Genomic DNA, 22,213 nt, shown 5'->3' on the forward strand with positions numbered 1-22,213 from the left:
GAGGCTTGAAGGTCACTTGGAGAACACACTAAGAGATCAAGATTTCGACTTTCTGGGCTGGGTTTGCTGAGAAAGTTGAGAGTGATCTGGAGTTGCAGCTGAGGGGCAGTGAATTCAGAAGCAGAGAGGCAGAGATAGTGTCAGGAGGATCAGCGCAGCAGCCGGGAAAGCTGACGCTGAGGGCAGAAGCCGGAACTGCCGGGAACTGCTGAAACTGTCGGGAACTGCCAAAATAGCCGGGAAAGTTGACACAGAGGGCATAAGCCAGAACTGTCGGGAACAACCGAAACTCCCGGGAATTGCTGGAACTGCCGGGAAAGTTGACGCAAAGGGCAGAAGCCGAAACGGAAGGGAACAGTGGGAACTGTCAGGAACTACTAGAACTGCCAGGAAAGCTGACGCAGAGGGCAGAAGCCGGAACTGCCGGGAACAACCGAAACTCCCGGGAACTGCCGGGAAAGCTGACACAGAGGGCAAAAGAGGCTAACGTAGTCCCTAGAGGCTGACGCTGGGGTTTTTCATGGGGCAGATTGGAGCTAAGGAGCTGCAGGAGTGTTTATCCGGGGTTTCAGCCAAAACATCTGTCTCAGATTGAGAGGTGCTACTGCCGAGATTTTTCTCTGTTGGGTGTGCCGAATCTGGCACCCAGATTGTATTCTGAAACTGCTTAATAAATCAAACCCTCAGATAGCTGCACCGATTTTCCCGCATTGGGTTTTTCCGGGGACATTGGTCCAAAAATAACGATGTCATTTGTGTGCTTGTTTATGTTTCCTTCAGTTGATGATTTGTAATGTGTTGAGCATGTACTTGTGTTTATTTTCAATATTTACTTTGTAAATAACTTGTTAATTAATCAGAACAAGTAGGAAGGAATAAATAAGAAAGTACATGAAGGGTTTCTAACAATTAGACTCAACAAGAAAAGTATAAGAGGAGACTTGAGGGTCAGTTCGATATACACCATGATTGATCAGTGAGTTCGATTTTCTAGAGCGGGGTTTGCTAAGGAAATTCAAACAAGTGATCTATTGCAACGAGCGGCAGTGAGTACATAGCAGAGAGGCAAAGATAGTGCCATAGGGTCAGTGCAGTGACGAAGAGGCGAACGCAAAGGCAACTAGAGTTATGCAAAGGCAACAGAAGCCACGCAGAGGCAGTTAGAGACTACGCAGAGGCTGAGGGGCCTGCGTTTGTGACACAGAAGGCCAAAGAGCTGACGCAGAGAGGCAGAAGGTTGACGCAGAGGATTCTAAAGCTACGTTGAGGCTAGCAAGGCTAACACAGAGGGTTCTAGAGCTACGCTGAGGCTAGCAAGGCTGACGCAGAGCCTTGGAGAAGCGTTGAAAGGATTTTTGTGGGGTAGACTTGCTGAATATCTGTCTCCGAGAAGAGGTATTGCTGCCATGTAAAAATCTTTGTTGGGTGAGCCGGTTTGGCACCCTAGTTGTACTCAAGAAATCTGCATAATAATAAAACCCTCAGAACTGTTGCATCGATGAAATAAACCAGAAAATGCAGTAGGAATTTCTTCAGACTTAGAAATTTCAACGATCTTCCTGAGCCAGGAAGGGTTGACGTAGTTGGCCGGGAGGAGCATATTTAGTGCACAAAGAGATCGTGCAGAGCCTGAAGGGATCAAATACTTCGAGTTGCCGAGGCTAGGGGAGTTGTGCAGATTTTGATTTTTGAGTTGGTGAGACGTTGTTTCTGTTGGTGCAGAAGAGTGTCTAAGGAGACTAAACCAAGGTAGAGGGAAGCACTACCTCGACAGGTTTCTAGACAACAAATCTAGATCCCGGTTGCAGCAGAAAAGGAGGATTGGAGAGGAGTGATTCGACAGTTGGCCAGAGGATTTCCAAGAGGGAAATTAAGACTTAGAGGGAGTCTAGAGAAAAGGAGCAGAGATGGCAGTGAACGGATTGAGGGATCAAGACAAATTGGACGAAGCTTACAATTTTGTCATTTGGAAGGTCAGGATCATGGCAATCTTAGATAAACATCGCATCAAGGACTATGCCTTGAGAGTAGTAGTTGTCTTGGTTGACTTTGATGAAACCAAGAAGTATGAGGAGGCCCAGGCATTGGCAAAATGCATGATCCTAGAAGTGGTCAAGGATCATGTAATACCACATATTGCTGAAAAGACAACAGCAAGAGATATGTGGGTGACCCTGACCACCTTATACCAGGGCTCTTCCATGCAGCGAAAGATGTTATTTGAGAATCCGTTGAGGTCATATCGGATGCAAAAAGGAGAGGAGATATATCCTTCCTTCTCAGGTTTCATGGGATTTGCGACCAGCTTACTTCCGTGGGGTCTACACCAGATCCGGAGTTCATGGTCAGGACTGCCCTGAATGCAGTGTCCGAGGAGTGGGAGATGTTTTTCCAAAGCATTTTGGGCAGAGCAACTCTTCCTATTTGGGAGGAGTTGTGGGCAGCTCTTCGACAGGAAGAGCTCAAGAGATTGACCAAGGCAGGGAGTAGCGGTAAGGGAGTTCGAACCAAGAAGGAGGAGGATGTAGCTCTGGCATCAGCGAGACAGCAAGGGCTACAGAAGAGGAAGAAGAAAAACATATCCAAGGTCAAGTGCTTCAACTATGGGGAGCTGGGACATTATGCCTCTCAGTGCCCTAGGAAGAAAGGCAAGGGAGAAGCTTCCGACTCAAAGGCTGCTCCAGCAAAAAAAGCGGAGAAGGATGTCAAAACTGATGACGAGTGTGCCATGAGTGCTCATGCACCTCTACAAAAGAGGCGGGGCGACATGGAGTTGTAGTCGAGAAGACTACAAAGCTCAGGCAGGATCCTTGAGGTGCCCAATCTCTTGGATCACATACGGCTACGAGAGCCCTTAACAACAAGTATCATGATGACAGGTGTCGGGTGGAGCAACGTGTGATGGAGCAACAATGGTAGTGCTAGAGTGTTGAAATCTGAGGCAACGCAGTGGAGGTTCCAATAGTGCGAGAGCCACAAAGGAGTTTGCAGCAGCGCAGTGGCAACAAAGGGAGCACCGGATAGCAGCCGAGGTAGCTTCAGCATCACAACGCTTCCAGACTAACCAGGTTGTCAGTGATTGGGTGAAGTCAGTTACTTACTTCTCAGTAACTGAGTTGCAGTGCAACAGTTAGCAGTGGTAGTGTTATGGGCAGCATGAGGCAGCATTTTGAGGAGTTGCAATACAAATGTAGCAGTGGAAGTGACAGTTTCATAGGCAGCAGTGCAGTGGATGAAGGGCAGCGGGACAAGCATCAGCATCACAGAGGACCGATGCAGTAGACCAGTGTAATGCTTCTATGGTGAAGTATTGCTAAAGGAGTGTTGATTTTGGGTAGCATCGGATGTGCTCTAGCCATGAAAATTGGTGGAGACGCTAAGGCACATGAGATCTCCAAGACCCAGAAATCGTTTGGAGAAATTCCATCCGGATGAAGAGTTATTAAAATAATTAATATTTTTAATGGGTTCCTAAGTCTAAACTTAGGAAAATAAAAATATTAATGTGTATTAATAAGAAATGGGTGTGAAAGTTCTAAGTGACGAGGATCAACCTAGTTCTAATCTTAGCCGTTGATTAGGGACTTAATCTCGACCGTTGATACGTCAACAGGAAAAGTATAAGAGGAGTCTTGAGGGTTAGTTGGAGATACACCAACTGATCAAAGAATTCGATTTTCTAAGGCAAGGTTTGCTGAGCAAATCGAGTTAGAGATCAGAGTTGCAGCGAGAGGCAGTTCAACAAGGGATTTTAATCTGAGGCTAAAGAATACATAGCAGAGAGGCAGTGAAGTGCCGAGAGAGACAACGCAGGCCCTAGAAGGGCTGATGCAGAGGCCATAAAGCTGACGCGGAGGACGTAGAGGGTTGATGCAATGAGACGCAAAAGCCGCAGACGCTGACACTGGGCTTCAGAGGCAGCGCTGGGGAGATTCTGTGGGGCAGACTAGGAGGAGATTAGCAGATTCTGAGCCAAAAGAAGGTGACGCAACTCTTGAAGATGTGACGCAATTCCAAAGTAGTGCTTGGAGCAACTTTCGTTGTCCAGCACAAGGAATAACCGGAATCACTATGGGGTTTGATCATCTGGTTGCTGATTTGCTGGAATATCTGTCTCCAGATAGAGGTACTACTGCCGAGGATATTCTCTGTTGGGTGAGCCATTTCTGGCAGACTAGTTGTATTCACAAAATCTACTTAATAATACAAACCCTCTATATGGTGCACAAGTTTTCCCGAATTGGGTTTTTTCGGGGACGATTGTCCAAAAATAACAGTGTCCCTTGTGTTATTGTCTCAGTTTATTTCACAGCATGATTTCTATATTTGTGAAGGCTACAATAGTGTTCACTTCAATTTTTATGCAATTAAATAACTTGTTAATGTAAAAAACAAGTAGAAGATTGTAAACCAATAACTGTAGTAGGGGTTTCTGATGTGTTAGATTAGGGAATTTTCACATCTTGGAAACCTCCTTTCGCTTGGACATGCTATTTGGAGCTCATTTATTGTATGACGTCAGCCCTACAGAGCTAACGGCTCACACATGTGGGCTAATTAGGGCCTACTATGTTAAATCTAGTTGGTTGGCTTGTAACCCAAGCATATTTTGTGATCAAACTTGTTTTAGGGGTATCGTTAGGCTAATTTTGGGTCATACTCATATAAATAGAGAGGCTCATTCTCTTCGATCATCATCACTTGGCCTTGAATTCGGCACTCTTAGAGATTTTGGCCTTCTTTGTATCTTGTGAACATGTGATTCTATGGATCATTTTTGTCTATCGGAAGTGTTTATTGACATTGAAGAAGTAATCTTGAATAAATAAAGGATTGTTCATTCATTTTGTCTTGTAAGTGAACCTTGTACTTGATCAATCTTTGATTTTATGTCTAATGTATGAAATGAATTGGCAATCTAGTGTTTATATAATGTGCTCTTATTATTGAAGATCTATTGTATAGAATCTAGATATCATCATTGTATGCATTACTCATGTATGAAATGTGAATGGAAATCCCCTTAGTGAACCTTTGTAATAGCTCTCCCAAGTGACCTTGATCCCTCACAAAGATAATCATTATGGTTTTGTGCTAGGGCATAAAAAAATCCTTACTCCTTTGCAAGATTTAGCCAATATTTCACATCCATAGATTCCATCATTCCAAGGACTAGGCATTGGCCTTGTCAATTTGGTGATCAAACCTAAATTCACCCCCAAAATAATTTTTTTCTCTCTTCTTCTAATTTCGACCCCCTTAAGGATAAGTAGCCAAGCTAGTGCTTGGTACTAATTTTTTTCTCTCTTCTTCTAATTTCACCCCCCTTAAGGATAAGTAGTCGAGCTAGTGCTTGGTGTGAATTGGCCTAAAAGGGGAATTTTGGATGGTGGAGAGATTCAATATTGAGAGAAGACTTGGTTGCCCCAAAATCAACCTACCTCAGCGGCCAATCTTTCCATCTTAAGTCCTAATTCTCTTGCCCTAGGTAGATTTGCCCTAGGAAAATCCTAGTTTCCAAAGCTTCAACTTAAGGGCTTGTCAAAGGTTTCGTAGACAATTTGCTTGCAAATACTCGTTGATTGGAAATCTTTTCTTGGTTTGTTGATCCTAGGATATCCCATTTCGCTTGCCCTATGTCAATTATGCCAAGTGTGTCTTAATTTGGTCTTATTAGAGGATGTGAGTTGCCTCTATTTCCTTGATTAAGCCTTGTAATTAAGAAAAGCCATCTTCTATAATCCTCTAGGCTGACCTTAATCCTTGTGCCTTAATTTGGTTTGATTAATGTGAGTTGCCTCTATTTGCTTGATTGAGCCTTGTACCTAAGAACAGCCATCCTCTATAAGCTTCTAGAGTCACCTTAATCCTTGAGCCTAGCATATCCTTCACAGGTGACCTCTATAACAGGAAGCCTCCCATTGGTCAAAGTTCATAAACCGTAGGGGGTAGTGGCTACGGTGACAATTGCCACATCTCATTGTTGTCACTTAATCTAGTGTTTTCTTTGTAGGGTACCCCTTTACAATACCTTCTAGATTCTGTGAAAATTTTTGAATCTAATAAAACAGAAATCCTACTGCAGTAAATTGACTTACATTATCTACTTGTTTTCTTCAATTAACAAGTTATTTTCAAAAAAATATTCAGAAAATATAAATGTAAATACGCTGCAGCCTACACCACTATACAGATCAAGAACTGAAAAAAAAATGAGACATCAAGCAAAGGACACTTATTTTTGGACTAAACTTCCCCGGAAAAACCAATGTTGGAAAACCAGTGCAGCAGCTCTGAGGGTTTTCTATTATTAAGGAGAAGTTTTGAATACAAATGTTGGTTGCCCTCTCGACAAACCAATGATAGAGAAATACAATAGCAGAGAACCTAAGTGAGTTTTACCTCACTTTACCCAACAGAATCCGGTTGATCCGGTAGCGAAACTGGTTGGCCCCATCTGTCCCTTCACAGTAACTGCGTGGCCCTGCATGGAGCTCTCTGAGGCTCTACGTAGCCCTTCTACCCACTGTGTCAGCTATCCCGGCAGTACCGACAGTTCCCGGCAACTCCCGACTTTCTGCGTGGAAGGCAGTCCTTCCTCTACGCTAGCCCTCTTGGCTCTGCATCAAGGATGCGTGGGCCCAGACTGGCCCAACGTCAACTCTCCCATCTACTGCATTGCCTCCACAAGTCTCCCCCCGCCTCTCAGTCTGTATTCCCGAACTCTTGCTACCACTCAGCTGCAAGATCTCCCCAATCGATTTCCCTCCCAAGAACTTCTCTTCCCAAAAAATTGATTTCCTCAATCTCTGTGTGTTCTCTCCAACTGACCCCAAGCCTCCATTTATACTTTTCTTGTTGATGAATCAACGACCGAGATTAAGTCTCTAATCAACGACTAAGATTAAATTAGACTTGATCCTCGTTTCTTAAAAGCTTTTCACCCACATTTTCACTAATACCCATTAATATTTTTATTTTCCTAAGTTTAGACTTAGGAACTCCATTAAAAATATTAATTATTTTAATAAAATACAATCTAGGTGGAATTTCACCAAACGATTTCTGGGTCTTCGAGATCTCATGTGTTCTAGCCCCTCCAGAAAATTTCGGAGCTAGAGCACATCTGATGCTACTCAAAGTCAACACTCCCTCTTAGCGAGGAATGTGCTCTAACAATACTTCCCAATAGAAGTATCACACTGATCCACGACATCGGTCCTCTGCACTGTTGATGCTCGACCCACTGCCCCTCATCTACTACGTTGCTGCAACCTGTACTGCTGCCCATGACACTGCCACTGTCACTGTTGCATCTGCACTGCAACTCCCTCTCAATATGTTGCATCATGTTGCCCATAACACTGCCACTGCTAACTATTGCACTGCAACTCAGTTGCTGAGAAGGAAGCAACTAAAAAAGTGACTAAAAAGTTGACATGTTGGTCAGTTTGGATACCCCGTGATGTTGAAGCTACCTATGTTGCTAATCTGTGCTGACCCTTTGTTGTTACTGCGTTGTTGTTGTATCTGCTCTGTGCCTCCCGCACTGCTGCAACACTCCACTGCGCTGCTTCAAACTTTGGCACTCTATCTCTGCCATTGTTGCTCCATCATCCCTCACACCAACTGACTCTCGTCATTCTGCTACTGTCATTAAGGGCTCACGTAGCCATATGTGATCCAAGACTTTGGGCACCTCAAGGATCCTGCCCCCTGTGTAGTCCTCCTAGCTACAACTCAATGTTGCCCCACCTCTTCTCTAGAGGTGCATGAGCACTCATGGCGCAATATTCAACATCACCGTCATTGTCAGCTTGCGTTGGAGCAGCCTTTGAGTCAGACTTCTCTTCCTTGCCCTTCTTTTGAGGGCACTAAGTGGCGAAATGACCCAGTTCACCACATCTGAAGCATCTAACTTTGGATATATCTTCATTTTTCCTCTTTTGTTGCCCTTGTTGTCCGGCTGATGTGACAGTTGCATCCTCCTCTTCCTCCTCCTTAGCTCTGCTTCCTTTGTCGCTGCTTCCCGCCTTGATCAACTGTCTGATCTCTTCCTGTCGAAGAGCTGGCCACATCTCCTCCCAACTGGGGAGAGAAGCCCAAACCAAGATGCTTTGGACCAAAGGTTTCCCAATCTTCAGTGATTGCATTCAGGGCAGTCCTGACCATGAATTCAGGATCTGGTGTAGACCCTACAGAAGTTAGCTGGTCTCGGGTCCCTTGCAACCTGAGAAGGAAGGGATCGATTTCTTCTCCCTTCTGCATCTGATACTGTCTTAGCTGACTCTCAAGCAACATCTTTCGTTGAACGGAAGTTCCCTCATACAAAGTGGTCAAGGCCTCCCACATTTCCTTTGCTATGTCCTTTTCATTAATATGTAGGACCACATGATCCTTGACCCTGTCCAAGATCATGTACTTCGCTTTCGCCTGAGCCTCCTCGTACTTCTTCAAAGGATCAGCATCAATCGGAATCAAGGCATAATCCTTGATGCGATTTTTGTCCAAGACTACCAAGATCCTGGTCTTCCAGATGACAAAGCTGGATGTTCCATCCAACCTGTCCTGATCCCTCAGTCCATTAACTACCATCTTTGCTCAAATGAGTGTCAAACAGGTTCTCTTCTCCCTCTTTCGCTACTACCCCAACAAAGCTCGGATCTGGATTTCATTGTCATTAGAAATCCTCTAAGGAACAAGTTGCCTCTAAAATTCGATTTCCCTCACGGAAATCCTTCCCCTCTCTAATCTCTCTTTGTTGTTTCTCAACAATGGATCTAGATTTTTTGGCAAAAAATCTTCTGAGGAACTGATTCCCTCTAACTTTACTTCAGCCCCACTAGGTATTGTTTTGCACCAATAGAATCAACACCCCAGTGGCAACTCCAGATGAAGTTTATGTTACACCTCTTTCCCCGGCAACCGAAAAAATGAGACTCAACAGTCTCTGTGTTGGCCCAGCGATCATTGTACTGCCCTCTGCAACCACATCGTCACCCAAACACGCTGACGTAGGCTTTGCGTGAGCCTCCCTTAGTGACTGCGTCACCCCTCCTCTGCTCTCTCGGCTAAGCACTGTGTTGTCTCTAAAGAAGGTTGTCTTCAGCACAGACTCTCCTCTGTCCTTTCACTGATGGCTTTAGTCCTTCTTGATCTTCAATCGCTCTGAAACCATGTGAAAATTTCTAAATCTAATAAAACAAAAACCCTACTGCAGTAAACTGATTTACATTATCTACTTGTTTTCTTCAGTTAACAAGTTATTTTCAGAAAAATATTCAGAAAATATAAATGTAAACACACTGTAGCCTACACCACTATACAAATCAAGAACTGAAAAATAAATGAGACCTCATGCAAAGGGCACTTATTTTTGGACTAAACGTCCCCGACAAAACCCAATGCAGGAAAACCAGTGCAACAGCTCTGAGGGTTTTCTATTATTAAGCATGTTATCTCAAAATCAGGCCCTGGAAGGCTGCAGACCAGGAAGACTTCAAGTAACTGTTTCAGACCAATCTTTCAGCTAAGGCTTAGCCTCCTTAGCCTGAGAGGGCTCTCTCAAAGGATTTAAGGTTTGTGATTATAATTGAGATGGCTAACTCTTTATAAAACAAATAGGAATGAGGCTGGTAAAATCTGAATTAACAAGCATCCATTGGGCTCATGGAGTCATATGTCATTTAGCATCAACAGTGAATTGGCTTTGCAATAAAATCAAGGCATTCAGACTTCAATATAGATAAAGTACAGCAGACACAAAAGGGACAGTATTTGAGCATATGAAGGAAATTAGAACACTGCAAGTGATTTCTAAGTAATCAAGTACTCACAATACTGTATATAACATGAAAGACAACAAGAGGAATTCATACATTGAAGTCACTATGATTCTTGAGCAGCAGAAACCATTTACTGTATTACCAAAGAAACAGAGTCTTTACATAAGCTGGACAACACAGCTTTTTTACATAAACTTCCAACGCTTACTACATTTCCCTTTCTCCTATATATAGAGTTCTTCTACCTAACTAAGATTCCTCCTCAAACCTGAGGGGAACTCGAAATCTATTTCTAATGACACTTGTTCAACTTTTAACTGCCTATTAAATATAACAAACTGTAACTAGACTTTCTAGAGATTTAAATCAAGTAGGAGTCTAACTCCTTATTATGCTAATAATAGCCTTGATTACAAACATTCTTGTTCTTTGACATTTGGTCCCTTTTTAGTTTGGTTGTGATGAATGTTCAAAACTCCATGCTGGTCTTCAATGTCACATCTTCTCCATTTCCCTGAAACATAGGAAACTACCCTTGCTCATCGGTCTTTAGTTTGCCTCAAAATTTTCAAATCCAAAGAAGCATGTCCTTTATCCTTGATTATCCAAAATGTAACAGATGGCCACGTCCTTGATGTGTTGTCCACCTCTTTTATGTGTAAAGGCAAAAACTCTTTCAAGCTGTTTTGACCTATCTTGAACTGTGGTAAATGTGCTCACTTTATGACAAAAATTTAAAGTTGGATTCGAATCCATATTTTCTCCACCTGTCTTGACCTGGTTGAATGTTTATAGCTTTAGATGATGCCTTGTATATATTCCCCTTTCAAAATTCCCGCTTATGTTTCAAAACTGGTTGATTGATATTGGATTGTTTAGCTTCACCAGTTTTGTAGTCGTGCTACGAAACTGCTGAGCTCTAGTCATCACCTTCAGCAGTTTCGTAGCGCGCTACAAAACTGCTGAGTTGTTTCAAAAATCACAGTTTCAACCCAAAACTTTGCTATTTGAGCACTTTGTTGTTTAAACATTCTTTCAACTATTCCAAGACCTTCCAAAACTGAATGGGAATGTTTGAAAAGATTATACCAAGCAAAACCATCAAAACTTTGAAACATATCCTTACTTGAAGTGAGATTTCTTTATGGAGATTCTTTTTGCTGGTTCAATTGTATCTTTAAGTCTTCAATTTGTTTCTTCATTACTTTGATCCCAAACCTGAGGTTTGTATTGACTTTTCTGATAAATTGAGCTTCTTTTATTGCAGGGGTAGTCCAGCTACGGAATTGAACATTAAAATCAACCACCTCAGGAATTTGAAATGTTTGGTCCTCCCACCGAGCTTGCATTTGGTTGAAATAAGCCTCCTTAGCTGCAAATTTCCTAGCAGCTTTCTTCAATCTAGCAATTTCAAAGTTGGCAGATTCCAATCTCCTTTTCAAGTCTTCCACACTACCTTCTTCTTGAGTGGCAACTGTTTTGCCTTTATCCTTTCTTTCATGAAGTCGTGTCACCTCCCCTGTTTCATCAGCTCTTGGTGGTACCTCCTGTACTTGTTTGAACTTCCTTGTTATGGGTCTCCTGGGCTTAAAAACAAATTGATCAACTTGATCATCAAACTTGAGTTTCTTTGAGGCTTTGACCTTCTTAGCCTCCTCTTTTCCTGACTGTATCAACTCAGCTTGAACTAGTGTTGACTCTTCAATGTCAATTGCTTGCAATAAATCATTTAAGTCTCCCTTTGAAACAGGGCTTTCTTCAATACTCACTGACTTACCTTTTTCTTTAGCCACCTGGCTCCTAGTTCTTCTTCTTTGAACTCCTCCACCTGTGCTTGATTCATGTGCAGTTTCTTTGACCTGAGTTTTCTCTTTAATTGACTGCTGGGGTGTATCCTGAATAGTCAGTGGCTTGGTAGACTCTCCAACTTGTTTCCTTGCCTTTAACTTTGAAATCCTCTTGGCTCTTGTTTCTGCTTGAGGACCGGTTGTTGTTGAAGGTTCTTTTGCAGCTTGAGGGCTGAGACCGGTCTTGCTTTTGAAACCGGACATGAATATAAATGTGTCCCAATCTCTGCCTACCCTTTGGAGTTCATGTAGAACAATCAACTTAACCAAGTCATGATGGAACAATGAAGTCTCACAGGCTTCTTTTCTCAGTTGTACCTTGTCACACATTTTACTTAAGCTACGGAATAAGTAAAAAGGTAGATCAATAGATGTTTTCCCTGTGAAATGCAACAGAAGTTTAAAATGGTATGAATACACTTTGCTATATCTCCCTTCACAGGTCAGATACTTCTGTATACAAGTAAGCAAATGGGCATATGATTCTTTAACATAACTTCTAGGAACAGACTTGCTCAAATCTGAGTTAATGAACTCCTGCTTTAGAAATTCTTTGCATGGGTTCATGTCAAATTTGAAATTCTTGAACCAATTCTCTTGCCCTCTTGGAATTTCTGTAACTGTGGATATCATGTCTGGTGAAACCTGCAATTCCAGCATGCCAACCTTTGAGTTTAGTCCTGTGAAATTGAATGCAAATTCCTTAGTAACTTGTGCATGACCTCCCTGAAGCTTCTTGCAAAAATTCCAACATCCAGCTTGTTTAAATGCATGCTCGACTTCTCTGTTCTTCAAGGTTATGTCTAAACCTTCAGGCTCGTTTCTCAGACATTTGCCTGATCTGTGATCTTTCCTTTCTGTCGATCCCTCCATGAAGATTCAGTGTAATGGAGGCTGGAAATGCTAGCGCTGCTCAAACTCCAAACTCTGCCTCGCCTGATAGCTGCCTCGCTTGAATTGCTGCCTCGCTTGATGACAATGTTTTTCAAATTGAAATCTTGCAGATTTGTTTCTCATGCAAGGCTTACAATCATCATTAAAATTGTGCATACCTGGCTTTCCTTGGAACTTGTATTCTGTGTGTATCAACGTACCTGGTGGTTGTAATAATGGAGATAAGCGGTTGGACGAGATATGTGGAGTGCACAAACTGACAATGAATGACGTAGCCATAGATTAACTTGACAGATTTGACAGTTGGGAAAGATTCGCTGCGGAATGCACGAATCTCTGATTTCGCAGTGCGGTCAGTGTAAATTTTGAATTATGCGCTGCGAAATCACCTAATAACGTATCGCGCTGCGAAATCACCTAATGGACTACTTCGCTGCGAAATCACCTAAAGGACTTTTGCGCTGCGAAAACTGTCAAAAAGGATTAATGCGCTGCGAAAACACTTCAGGATGGTTACATGCGCTACGAAATCACCTAAAAGGCTTTGTGGTACATAGTAATTTTTTTTTTTTAAAACCAAACTGACACATGGCTATGAGACCGGTGATGAATGAGAATGAACAGTGATGAAGGAGAATGCATACTTGACTCAAGACCCTCTAAGACGTAGACTCTAAGTAAAAAACAAAAAATAAACTTAGACTAGCACCGACCTTTGTCATCAAGCTAGTATGAGAAATTTTGGCATTAGAATTTTTAAGTGATAACAAAGCAGAATTTCTGAATACAAATGTTGGTTTCCCTCCCGACAAACCAGTGACAAAGAAATACGATAGCAGAGAACCTGAGTGAGTTTTACCTCATTTTACCCGACAGAATCCGGTTGATCCAGCAGCAAAACTCGCTGGCCCGAGCTACAACTTCGCTGCCCCTTCACAGTAATTATGTGGGCCAGCGTGGAGCTCTCTTAGGCTCTGTGCCAACTCTACGTAGCCCCTCTGCCCACTGCGTCAGCTATCCTGGCTGTTCTGGCAGCTCCCCGACTTTCTGCGTGAAAGGCAATGCTTCCTTTGCGCTAGCCCTCCTGGCTCTGCATCAAGGCTGCGTGGGCCCATACTAGCCCAGTTTCAGCTCTCCTGGATACTACGCTACCTCCACAAGTCTCTCTCTGCCTCTCTGTCTGTATTCTCAAACTATCACTGCCCCAATCAATTTCCCTCCTAAGAACTTCTCTTGCTCAAAAAATCGATTTCCTCAATCTCTTTGTGTGTTCTCTGCAACTGACCCCAAGCCTCCAGTTATACGTTTCCTGTTGATTCAGTCGCATTTAATTCTCTAATCAACAGCTACGATTAAATTAGACTTGATCCTCATTTCCTAGAAGATTCTCACCAGTATTTTCATTAATACCCATTAATATTTTTATTTTCCTAAGTTTAGACTTTAGAAAAAACTTAGGAACTCCATTAAAAATATTAATTATTTTAATAAAATACAATCTGGGTGGAATTTCACCAAACGATTTCTAGGTCTTGGAGATCTCATGTGTTCTAGCCCCTCCACAACAGTTCGGAGCTAGAGCACATCCGATGCTAACCAAAATCAAAAGATTTGAGGCAACAGGCCCCATATTTGCTAAGTTGATTAACACTTCAACTACTTTTCTGCAACAAATATTAGATAGCAACTCCATAAATCAATCCCTATAAAAATCAAAACGCATAATAACAAATACATGGATGCAGATGTACGAATACATAGTTGTACATAAACTTTGTAATTAGAAGATAAGATCACATTTAAAGGCTGTATAGTAATGTTAGTTAACAAGTCCAAAATAGTAATCATTTACTTCAAACTGTAACAAGGGTCACCAGGGAAAATATAATTTGTATAAGCACCACAAAAGTTTTCATATTGCATAAGTCCCAGATAACTTGTAGCAAAAGTATATATCAGGGAATATAGATATCCCACAGGTCCTCAGTATAATAAGGCATCTCAAAAAAGAATAGTAAAATGTAGATCTGAACAATCAGACATGCAATTGCAATTCTGGCACATATAAATTGCAAAAACAGTACCATGCTTCAACTAGTTAGTCAGTTAGGAAGAATCATGCACATAAAAACAAATATAGAGAGTGGAGGGGATAAAGAAAAACTGCCTTTCCCTATTTGTTCTCCAATTGTAAGTTCCTCCCATAAAACTTCATACTCCAGATGGTCTAAACCTGCTTCCACCTTTTGTACAAGACCACTTGTTCTGCTAACATTGGTCCTGCTGCTAGTGCTACGCGTATTTGATGAATGCCATGATCCCATAGAATAATTTGATGTTGAGCAATTCACAGCAGAAAAGTAGTTTTCATTATGTTCACCAGCTTCAGATCTATGTCTGAAATCCTTTTCATGGTCAGGCTGCAGCCATGACCATGAGAAATGGTTCTTAGGCTCACCTCTATCATGTTCACCTCCCCACCATGGCCAGCTTATTCCCTTCTTTGCCATCCATGCTTCTGCTTTTAGGCCCAGTGTCTTGCGAATGCTACCATTTCCTTCACCTTCATCGCTAGCAACATGTTCAGCCTTTTCCTTCAATTGTACAGATAGTGTGGAAGGATGAGAAGAACCAAAGTGTGAGTGCATTGTGATCCCTCTAGGTGTGCTACAACCACTTGATGTTGCCTCACCATACTCACAGTAACTGGTGTCAGAACAATGGCTTCCTCCACTTCCACCTTCATGTTCCATGTACTTTTCACCTATGTGTATCCTTGAACGCACCTTAGATGTCACCTTTGATGCCTGTTTAAAGAAGCCAAACAAATATTTTAACTTTTATGCATGGCAGCATCAAATAAATAACCTGATGAAGTAGAATGTATGAGATGTTTTCTTTTGTTCGCTAATGCAATATAAGATACAGTTACCAAAAAAGTTTATGAATAATCCTGCTTACATCCCTAAGAGAACAAGATAAACTTCAGAGTCATACCAAATTGGAGATTTTGGATGTTAGAGGAATTTGAGATGAACGGTGTATTTCTGCTTTGGACTTGCTTGCCTCGCTGCTGGTTTGACTTCGGTCACCAAAAAGACTGGAAAAAGATGCTTTATTCTCAGGTGACTGACCTGATTGCTTCCAGAAGTGACGTGTATCACTTGACACACATATAAAACCAACAAAGGTGCCATTATCATCATAAAGTGGGCTATTGGTTACCATTGCCGGGAAAACCTCCCCGGACTTCTTTTTAATAGGAAAATGTCCTGTCCAATATTCTCGCACAGTAAGATAATTTAGTACTCTGTTTGAAATATCATTGTTACTGGAAGGAATGAAAAGTTGGATGATATTCTGTCCAACTGCCTCTGAGGCAGAATACCCATAAAGTAATTCAGCAGAATGATTCCTGCAATTACCAATCCCTGAATAATAACTTATATGTCTTAAGGAATACATAAATCTACATAAATGCAGCACAAAAACCTTGTATGAACATTATAACATCCTTCATCAAAACTGAAAAGAAGTTCTAAAGTTCAAGTACAAAAACAAATTACTTAAGGAACTCCATGAACACTAAAATCCTATAAGGCAATGTTAATGTGAAGGTAAAGATGTATAACCAAAGCAGTCTATTCAATCATAGGCATTAGTTCAAAATATAAAGTTAAGTAAGCATATGGTGAAGTTTCAAACCACAACACTTGAAAAACGCAGCGAAATCCCTTTCCGTGCTAGCACAAATCAGGCTAGACTTGAAATCAGAAATGACTTCAAGTATATGATAAGTCACAAGCTTTAAGAAAAAAGATCATTTGAATTATTGCTTTCTTTAGAAATTGAACACTGGGAGAATTCTTGGAATAACTAGACCATGTGCCTTGTGATTATTGTACTGTCCACCCTGTTACCCACCACCAATGGGTAACGCCTATTCTTCAGCCAGCAGCCACTTGCAACCACCTGATTAGCTCGATGTGCCACTATTCTCTGCCACCTGAGCCAGCTATTGTGTGCCCTCGCTCATCTGTCATGGTCGTATGTTTGAAGGTGGGCCTTCTGTTAAGATTGGCAACTAGGGCCAAACTCCATGTGGATCATCTTATTTATGGCAGCTGATATTTTTTTTGGATCCCTCTCATCGAGAGGTGTAGGGTTGATCTAAGAATCATCCAGTTCCGATAAGTATTCATGGAGATATGAATTTATTTGTGTTATTGGAAAAATCGTCAAGGTCAGCCAGCAACCAAATAAACCCCACAAGTGCTCAATGTTTTAGTATAAAAGGAGATGACTTGAGAGTCATTTCTCACACTCACTTCACTCATGATCTCTCTCCACTTGTTTTGGGTTTGGTGGCTAGAGAGATCTAGAGGGAGATGCCCTAGAGACTATGAACCTAAGATGCCCTAGTTGCGGTCTTATGAGGAGATCATCTTGCAGATAAGAGGAGATCTATACGCTGCCATAGAGGAGACTAATTCGATCTAGACGCAGTCATGGAGGATCATGGAAGAGTCTCATACACAGCCCTAATCACAGTCATGCAAGAAGACCATCTAGCCGCAGTCTTGAAGGAGATCTGGCTGCAGATCCAAGAAACCCTAGCCACAGTCAGTTCTAATACGCAGCTAGAAGAACCCTAATCCACAGCACAAGGAAGGCCCTAATCTGGAGCTAGAGGAGGCCCTAATCCGCAGTCAAGAAAAGGATACACAGGTCCGAGTTGAGGGGAAAGGAAGCCACAGCTCATAGAAGGATTCTAGGGTCACTTAAGGGCTGACTTAAGGAGCAGCAGGGTACTGAAGTCTTATCACAGCCACAGGTCATTTTGGAGCGCTGTAAAAGGAGGCCGAGACTCTATTTTAGGGAGTTGTTCAGCTCAGCAAGAATAAAAGGAAAGGCCGAAGCAATTTCAAGGACGATTGGGCATGTTTGAGTAGGCTGAAGATGATTGTCATCTTGCCCTAACCAGACCTTAAATTGCAGCAGAGATATATCAATCAAGGGGAAGATGCATGTTGCATCTATGTTGAGTTTGTGCTAGGTGGAAGATTGTCCATGTGTGGACAGAAGTTTATGCAGCCTGTGGGAGCAAGTGAAAACAAGCTACAGTCTTGGGTGTAGGATCTATGTGACTAATGCAGTCATGGATGGAGCATAGATCCGCATTATAGAGGACAGTTTAGGATGTCCTTCTTGGAGGTTTGATGTCTCGGATGAGGTACAGTTAGGTACCTCTGCTAAATCATATCTACAAGTTACAGCTAGCTGCTTTGCTAGGCTGCAAGCCATAGCAAGCAGCTAAGGCTGTTACATGACTATGTTGCAGTATGCAGCATGTTGGGTGCAGCATAGTAATGAAGTGTTGCATAGCGATGATGAAGGATGCAGCATGATAAGATGCAGCATGATGAGATGCAGCTTGATGGTGGAAGCAGCACGGTGATGGATGCAGCAAGGTGATGGAATCACCTTGGAAGAATGTTTGCCTTCATCCAGATTCAGAACTGCTATCCATGTCCTCAGATTTGCAACCTCATCTTCATGGTGAAGATCTCTGCTCTTATTTTGTCAAGTCAAAGTGTTGACTTCTGATGTATATGTACTATCTCTCTCTGCTGAACTATTGAAGAATATAAGAAGAATTGATCAAGGGTTTCCCCACTTTGGGGTTTGTCCCGGGCTAGCGCCACATCTTGTGTCCTCTTGTCTTAGCTTGTCTTCTGCGATTTATGTTTATGTTATATCTGCAGTTTATTTTAATGCTAATGTGATTGCTAATCTAGAAAAGATATTGAGCTAACTATGAAAATTGAAATAAATTGCTCTAAGCATAGAACATACCTAAACTTAACATGGTATCAAAGCTGAGGTGAAAACAATGCCCAAGACAGAGTGAAAGAGCAATCACTGAAGACAATTAGGAAAGGACAAAAGGATCAATGGGTTCCTCATCCCTCTTCAAATTCACGGAGGGTGAAATCGAAGCAGAGAATATTATCAGAATAGTGCAACGAAATATGGCCTACCTAAATATCACTTCAATGGGAAGACCGGATCTTAGGGTGGAAGGAAAGGCAGATAACTAGTTTGGCCATTATGCGAAGGCGTAATATTCCTAATTAGCTATGGCTAATTAGAATATTCGATTTTGCTCAATTTTGCCTTCTATATTTAGTTGTAAATAAAAAGTTGAGGAGAAGGGGACATAACTCACTTTTGGTCCTCTCGTAAAGAGGTATTTAATGAAATTATTATCTCCATTAGGTGATGTAATAACACTGGTTAAATATCCATGTAAATATAAAAATATAAGACTACGGCCATGGGACACGTATTCCAAGCTGAATGGTGAGCAAAACATCCTAGTGGGTGTTCATTTCAGTTATTATGGCTAAAGGAAATTGGCAAAGGCTTTAGAAAGGCAAGAGGCATTAATCGACATTTTATTTACGAAAATAATGGAAATTAGTTGAAAAGGAAGGTGAAAGGTCACATGGTGCATTTGAGGAGGAAAATGAACGAAAATAATGGAAAATGAAGAAAATAGAGGCCTCATTTATATAAAAGCTTATGAGGATCAATGGGTAGGATTGGTCAATGTAAATTTTTGTCAGTTCAATTTTGGAGCTCTCATTCTATTCTCTCTCTCATACTCTTGGACACTTGGAGTTTTCTTGGAGCACTCTTGGAGAGTTTGGCATACTTGAATGCTTGGAGCAAGAAAGCAAAGGAAGAGCAGGAAAGTGCAACAGGACATCGGGATCAACAACTACAGTGGGTTTTTCTTGCAAGTACCGAATTGCATGTATGCTTTCCTCACTAGTTTTGGTATGCATGGCACATGCATGTGGTTTCTTGGTATGATCTATCATTGGCATGGAGGATTGCCTGGATTGACAATGGATTTGGCTAGCCTTGCCATTTTAGGGATAGCCATGGTGTTGTGGGTTCATTTCTTTGTTTTTTTGGTTGGTTCTCATGTTTCCTTTAGCTTGGGTTGAGTTATTAGTTCCTGGAGCCTTGTTTGAAAAAATTCGATCTCTCCGAATTGAGGGATTAGAGGGAGCAACCAGTACTTTTCGCAAAGCAGATCTCTAGCTGGACGCAATAGTTTGGAAGCAGTTTGCTAGAACAAAACTAGCATTGCGTGGGTGAAAATTTTCCTCGGGGAACTTCTAGTCTCAAGAAGTTCGATTTCTCTTACAGATTCGCAATCATTGTGAGAAGTTTTTCTCACTCCAGAAGGGAGTGCAAATAGCCCAGAACCAACTCAGCAGAAGGGAAGAGGAGATTTTTGACATTATCTGAGTTGGCCACTGCCAGACTACGAGATCAATACAGCGTGGACAGTGCTTCCAACTAAGTCATCTGGAAGGCAATGATGTCCTTCCTTCTAGATGAATATGACCTAAACCCAAATATTGATGCAGTGGTAGCAGTACCCCAAGATGCATATCAACAGAAGGAGTACATAAAGGAGATGGCGCGAGCAAAGAGATTGATCCTAGATGGTGTCCGAGATCATGTTGTATCACACATAGCGGCCAAGGGAACGGCCAAAGAGATGTGGGATCCACTTTTCACGTTGTACCAAGGCACTTCCGAGCAGCAGAAGATGTACCTAGAAGAGAAGTTGAGGTGCATGAGGATGCAAAAAGGGGAACGCATAGACCCCTTCCTCACCAGGATTCAGGAGATCTGGGACCAGCTTGCAGTTGTTGGGGCAGCGCCTCAACCCACAAAGCTAGTGCGATTGGCACTAAACTGTGTTCGAGGAGTGGCAAGTATTTGTCCAAAGTATCTTGGGCAGAGAAACCTTGCCAAGGTGGGACAGGATTTGGGTCGATTTGCAGCAGGAGGAGTTGAGACGAGACCTAGCGAAGAACTCCATCAGTGGCAGCAACAGCGAATCGAAGTAGGTGAAGAAGGACGAGAATGTGGCCCTCGCATCGAAGGGTTCCAGTCAGGGACAGGGGGAGCAACGTAAGAAGAAGGACCTGTCAGAGGTCAAATGCTTCAGATGTGGTGAGCTTGGTCACTACAATATTCAGTGTCCTCTCAAGAAGAAGGGCAAGGAGAAGAAGCAGGACCAGCAGGAAGCATTAGTAGAGATCGATAGGCTTTCCTCCAGGCTGGAGGAAGACTTTGCCATGTTTGCTAACATACCCCCAGGAGTGTGTTGATTTGGGGTAGCATCGAATGTGCTCTAGCCACAAAATTTGGTGGAGAGGTTGGGGTACATGAGATCTCCAATACCCAGAAAGGGCTTGGGCAAATTCTAAACAATTTGAGAAATATTAAAATAATTAATATTTTTAATGGAGTCCCTAAGTCTAAGCTTAGGGAAATTAAAATATTAATGTGATTTAATATAAAATTGCATTACAATGGTCCAAAAGACATGGATCAAGCCAGATCTAATCTTAGCGGTTGATTAGGGACTTAATTTTGGTCGTTGATATGTCAACAAGAAAAGTATAAGAGGAGGCTTGAGGGCCACTTGGAGAGTACACCAAATGATCAGTCATTCTATTCTCTAGAGCGGGGTTTGCTAAAAGAGAGAGAATCAGTGATCGGAGTAGCCGCTGAGGGGCAGTGAGTACAGAGAGGCAGAGATAGTGTCGGGAGATCAGCATAGGAGCCAGAGAGAGTGACGCAGTAGCAACTAGGGCTCATGCAAGGCCACGCAGAGGTAGCTAGGCGTTGCGCAGTGCTTCAGAGGGGCGGACGTAGCTGACGTAGAGAGCTAGAACGCATGGCCTCCTAAGGCTGACGCAGGCCTATTCAGGGTGACGCAGGGCCAGCCTTGGGCAGAGAGAGGCTGACGCAGTGCAGAGAGGCAGACGTTGGGGTTTCTTGCGCAAATTGGAGCTGAGGAGCCGCCGGAGGGTTTATCCGGGGTTTCAACCGAGACATCTGTCTCAGACTGAGAGGTACTACTGCCAAAGGCATTCTCTGTTAGGTAAGCCGGATTTGGCACCCAGATTGTATTTTGAAACTACTTAATAAGAAAACCCTCAAATTGTTGCACTGGTTTTCCCGCATTAGGATTTTCCGGGAACATTGGTCCAAAAATAACAGTGTCATTTTGTGTGCTTGTTTTTGTTTCCTTTAGTTGATGATCTATAATATGCTGAGCATGCACTAGTGTTTATTTTCAGTATTTACATTGTAAATAACTTGTTAAGTAACAGAACAAGTAGGTAGGAATAAATCAGTAAAGTGCATGGAGGGTTTCTAACCAATAGACTTAGAAACTTCAACAGAGTGAAATGGGGAGATTTGGTTTTATTGCCCCAGAGTGCTACAGATTGGTAGGATTCTTAAGTACGTCCAGCACTTGAATCAGTACCTTGCTACGAAAGCCCACAGTGTTTCAATAGTAGGATGGATCAGTGGCAGTTGATGTAGTCAAATGCCAAAGTTACAAATCCAAAGTCTAGTTGCGGTCAGATGTTGGGGACCGCAGTGTAGAGTTGGCAACAGTGCAGGTGGCACAGTGCAGAGTCAACAGCAACGCAGATGCCTCAGTGACAGTCTAAAACTCAGGAGACAGATGCATCATACTGATCACAGTTGATTCAGTATTTAGGATGATTTTCAGTTACAGTTGCAGCAGCAACACATGGAGGGAGTTGTAGTGTAGATGCAATGTTGGTAGCAGCTCAACAG

At 42.4% G+C, this 22,213-nt stretch overlaps 1 protein-coding gene across 2 annotated transcripts in view; it reads right to left on the minus strand.

Annotated features, from left to right (window-relative positions):
* Window positions 1-22,213, minus strand: part of LOC149185235 (uncharacterized) — a 241,614-nt gene that overhangs the window by 168,148 nt on the left and 51,253 nt on the right. For both annotated transcript variants that reach the window (XM_089417845.1, XM_089417846.1), the window contains exons 2-3: window positions 15,524-15,941; window positions 14,694-15,333 (exon numbers count right to left, since the gene is read on the minus strand). In XM_089417845.1, the coding sequence (XP_089273971.1) occupies window positions 14,694-15,333; window positions 15,524-15,941 (1,058 nt within the window). The remainder of the gene's footprint in view (window positions 1-14,693; window positions 15,334-15,523; window positions 15,942-22,213) is intronic.

This window comes from Pinus tabuliformis, chromosome 3_2 (genome assembly GCF_031772625.1).
Source record: "Pinus tabuliformis cultivar Carrire ecotype Pingquan chromosome 3_2, CPIR1, whole genome shotgun sequence".
In the NCBI taxonomy this organism is placed as follows: domain Eukaryota; kingdom Viridiplantae; phylum Streptophyta; class Pinopsida; order Pinales; family Pinaceae; genus Pinus; species Pinus tabuliformis.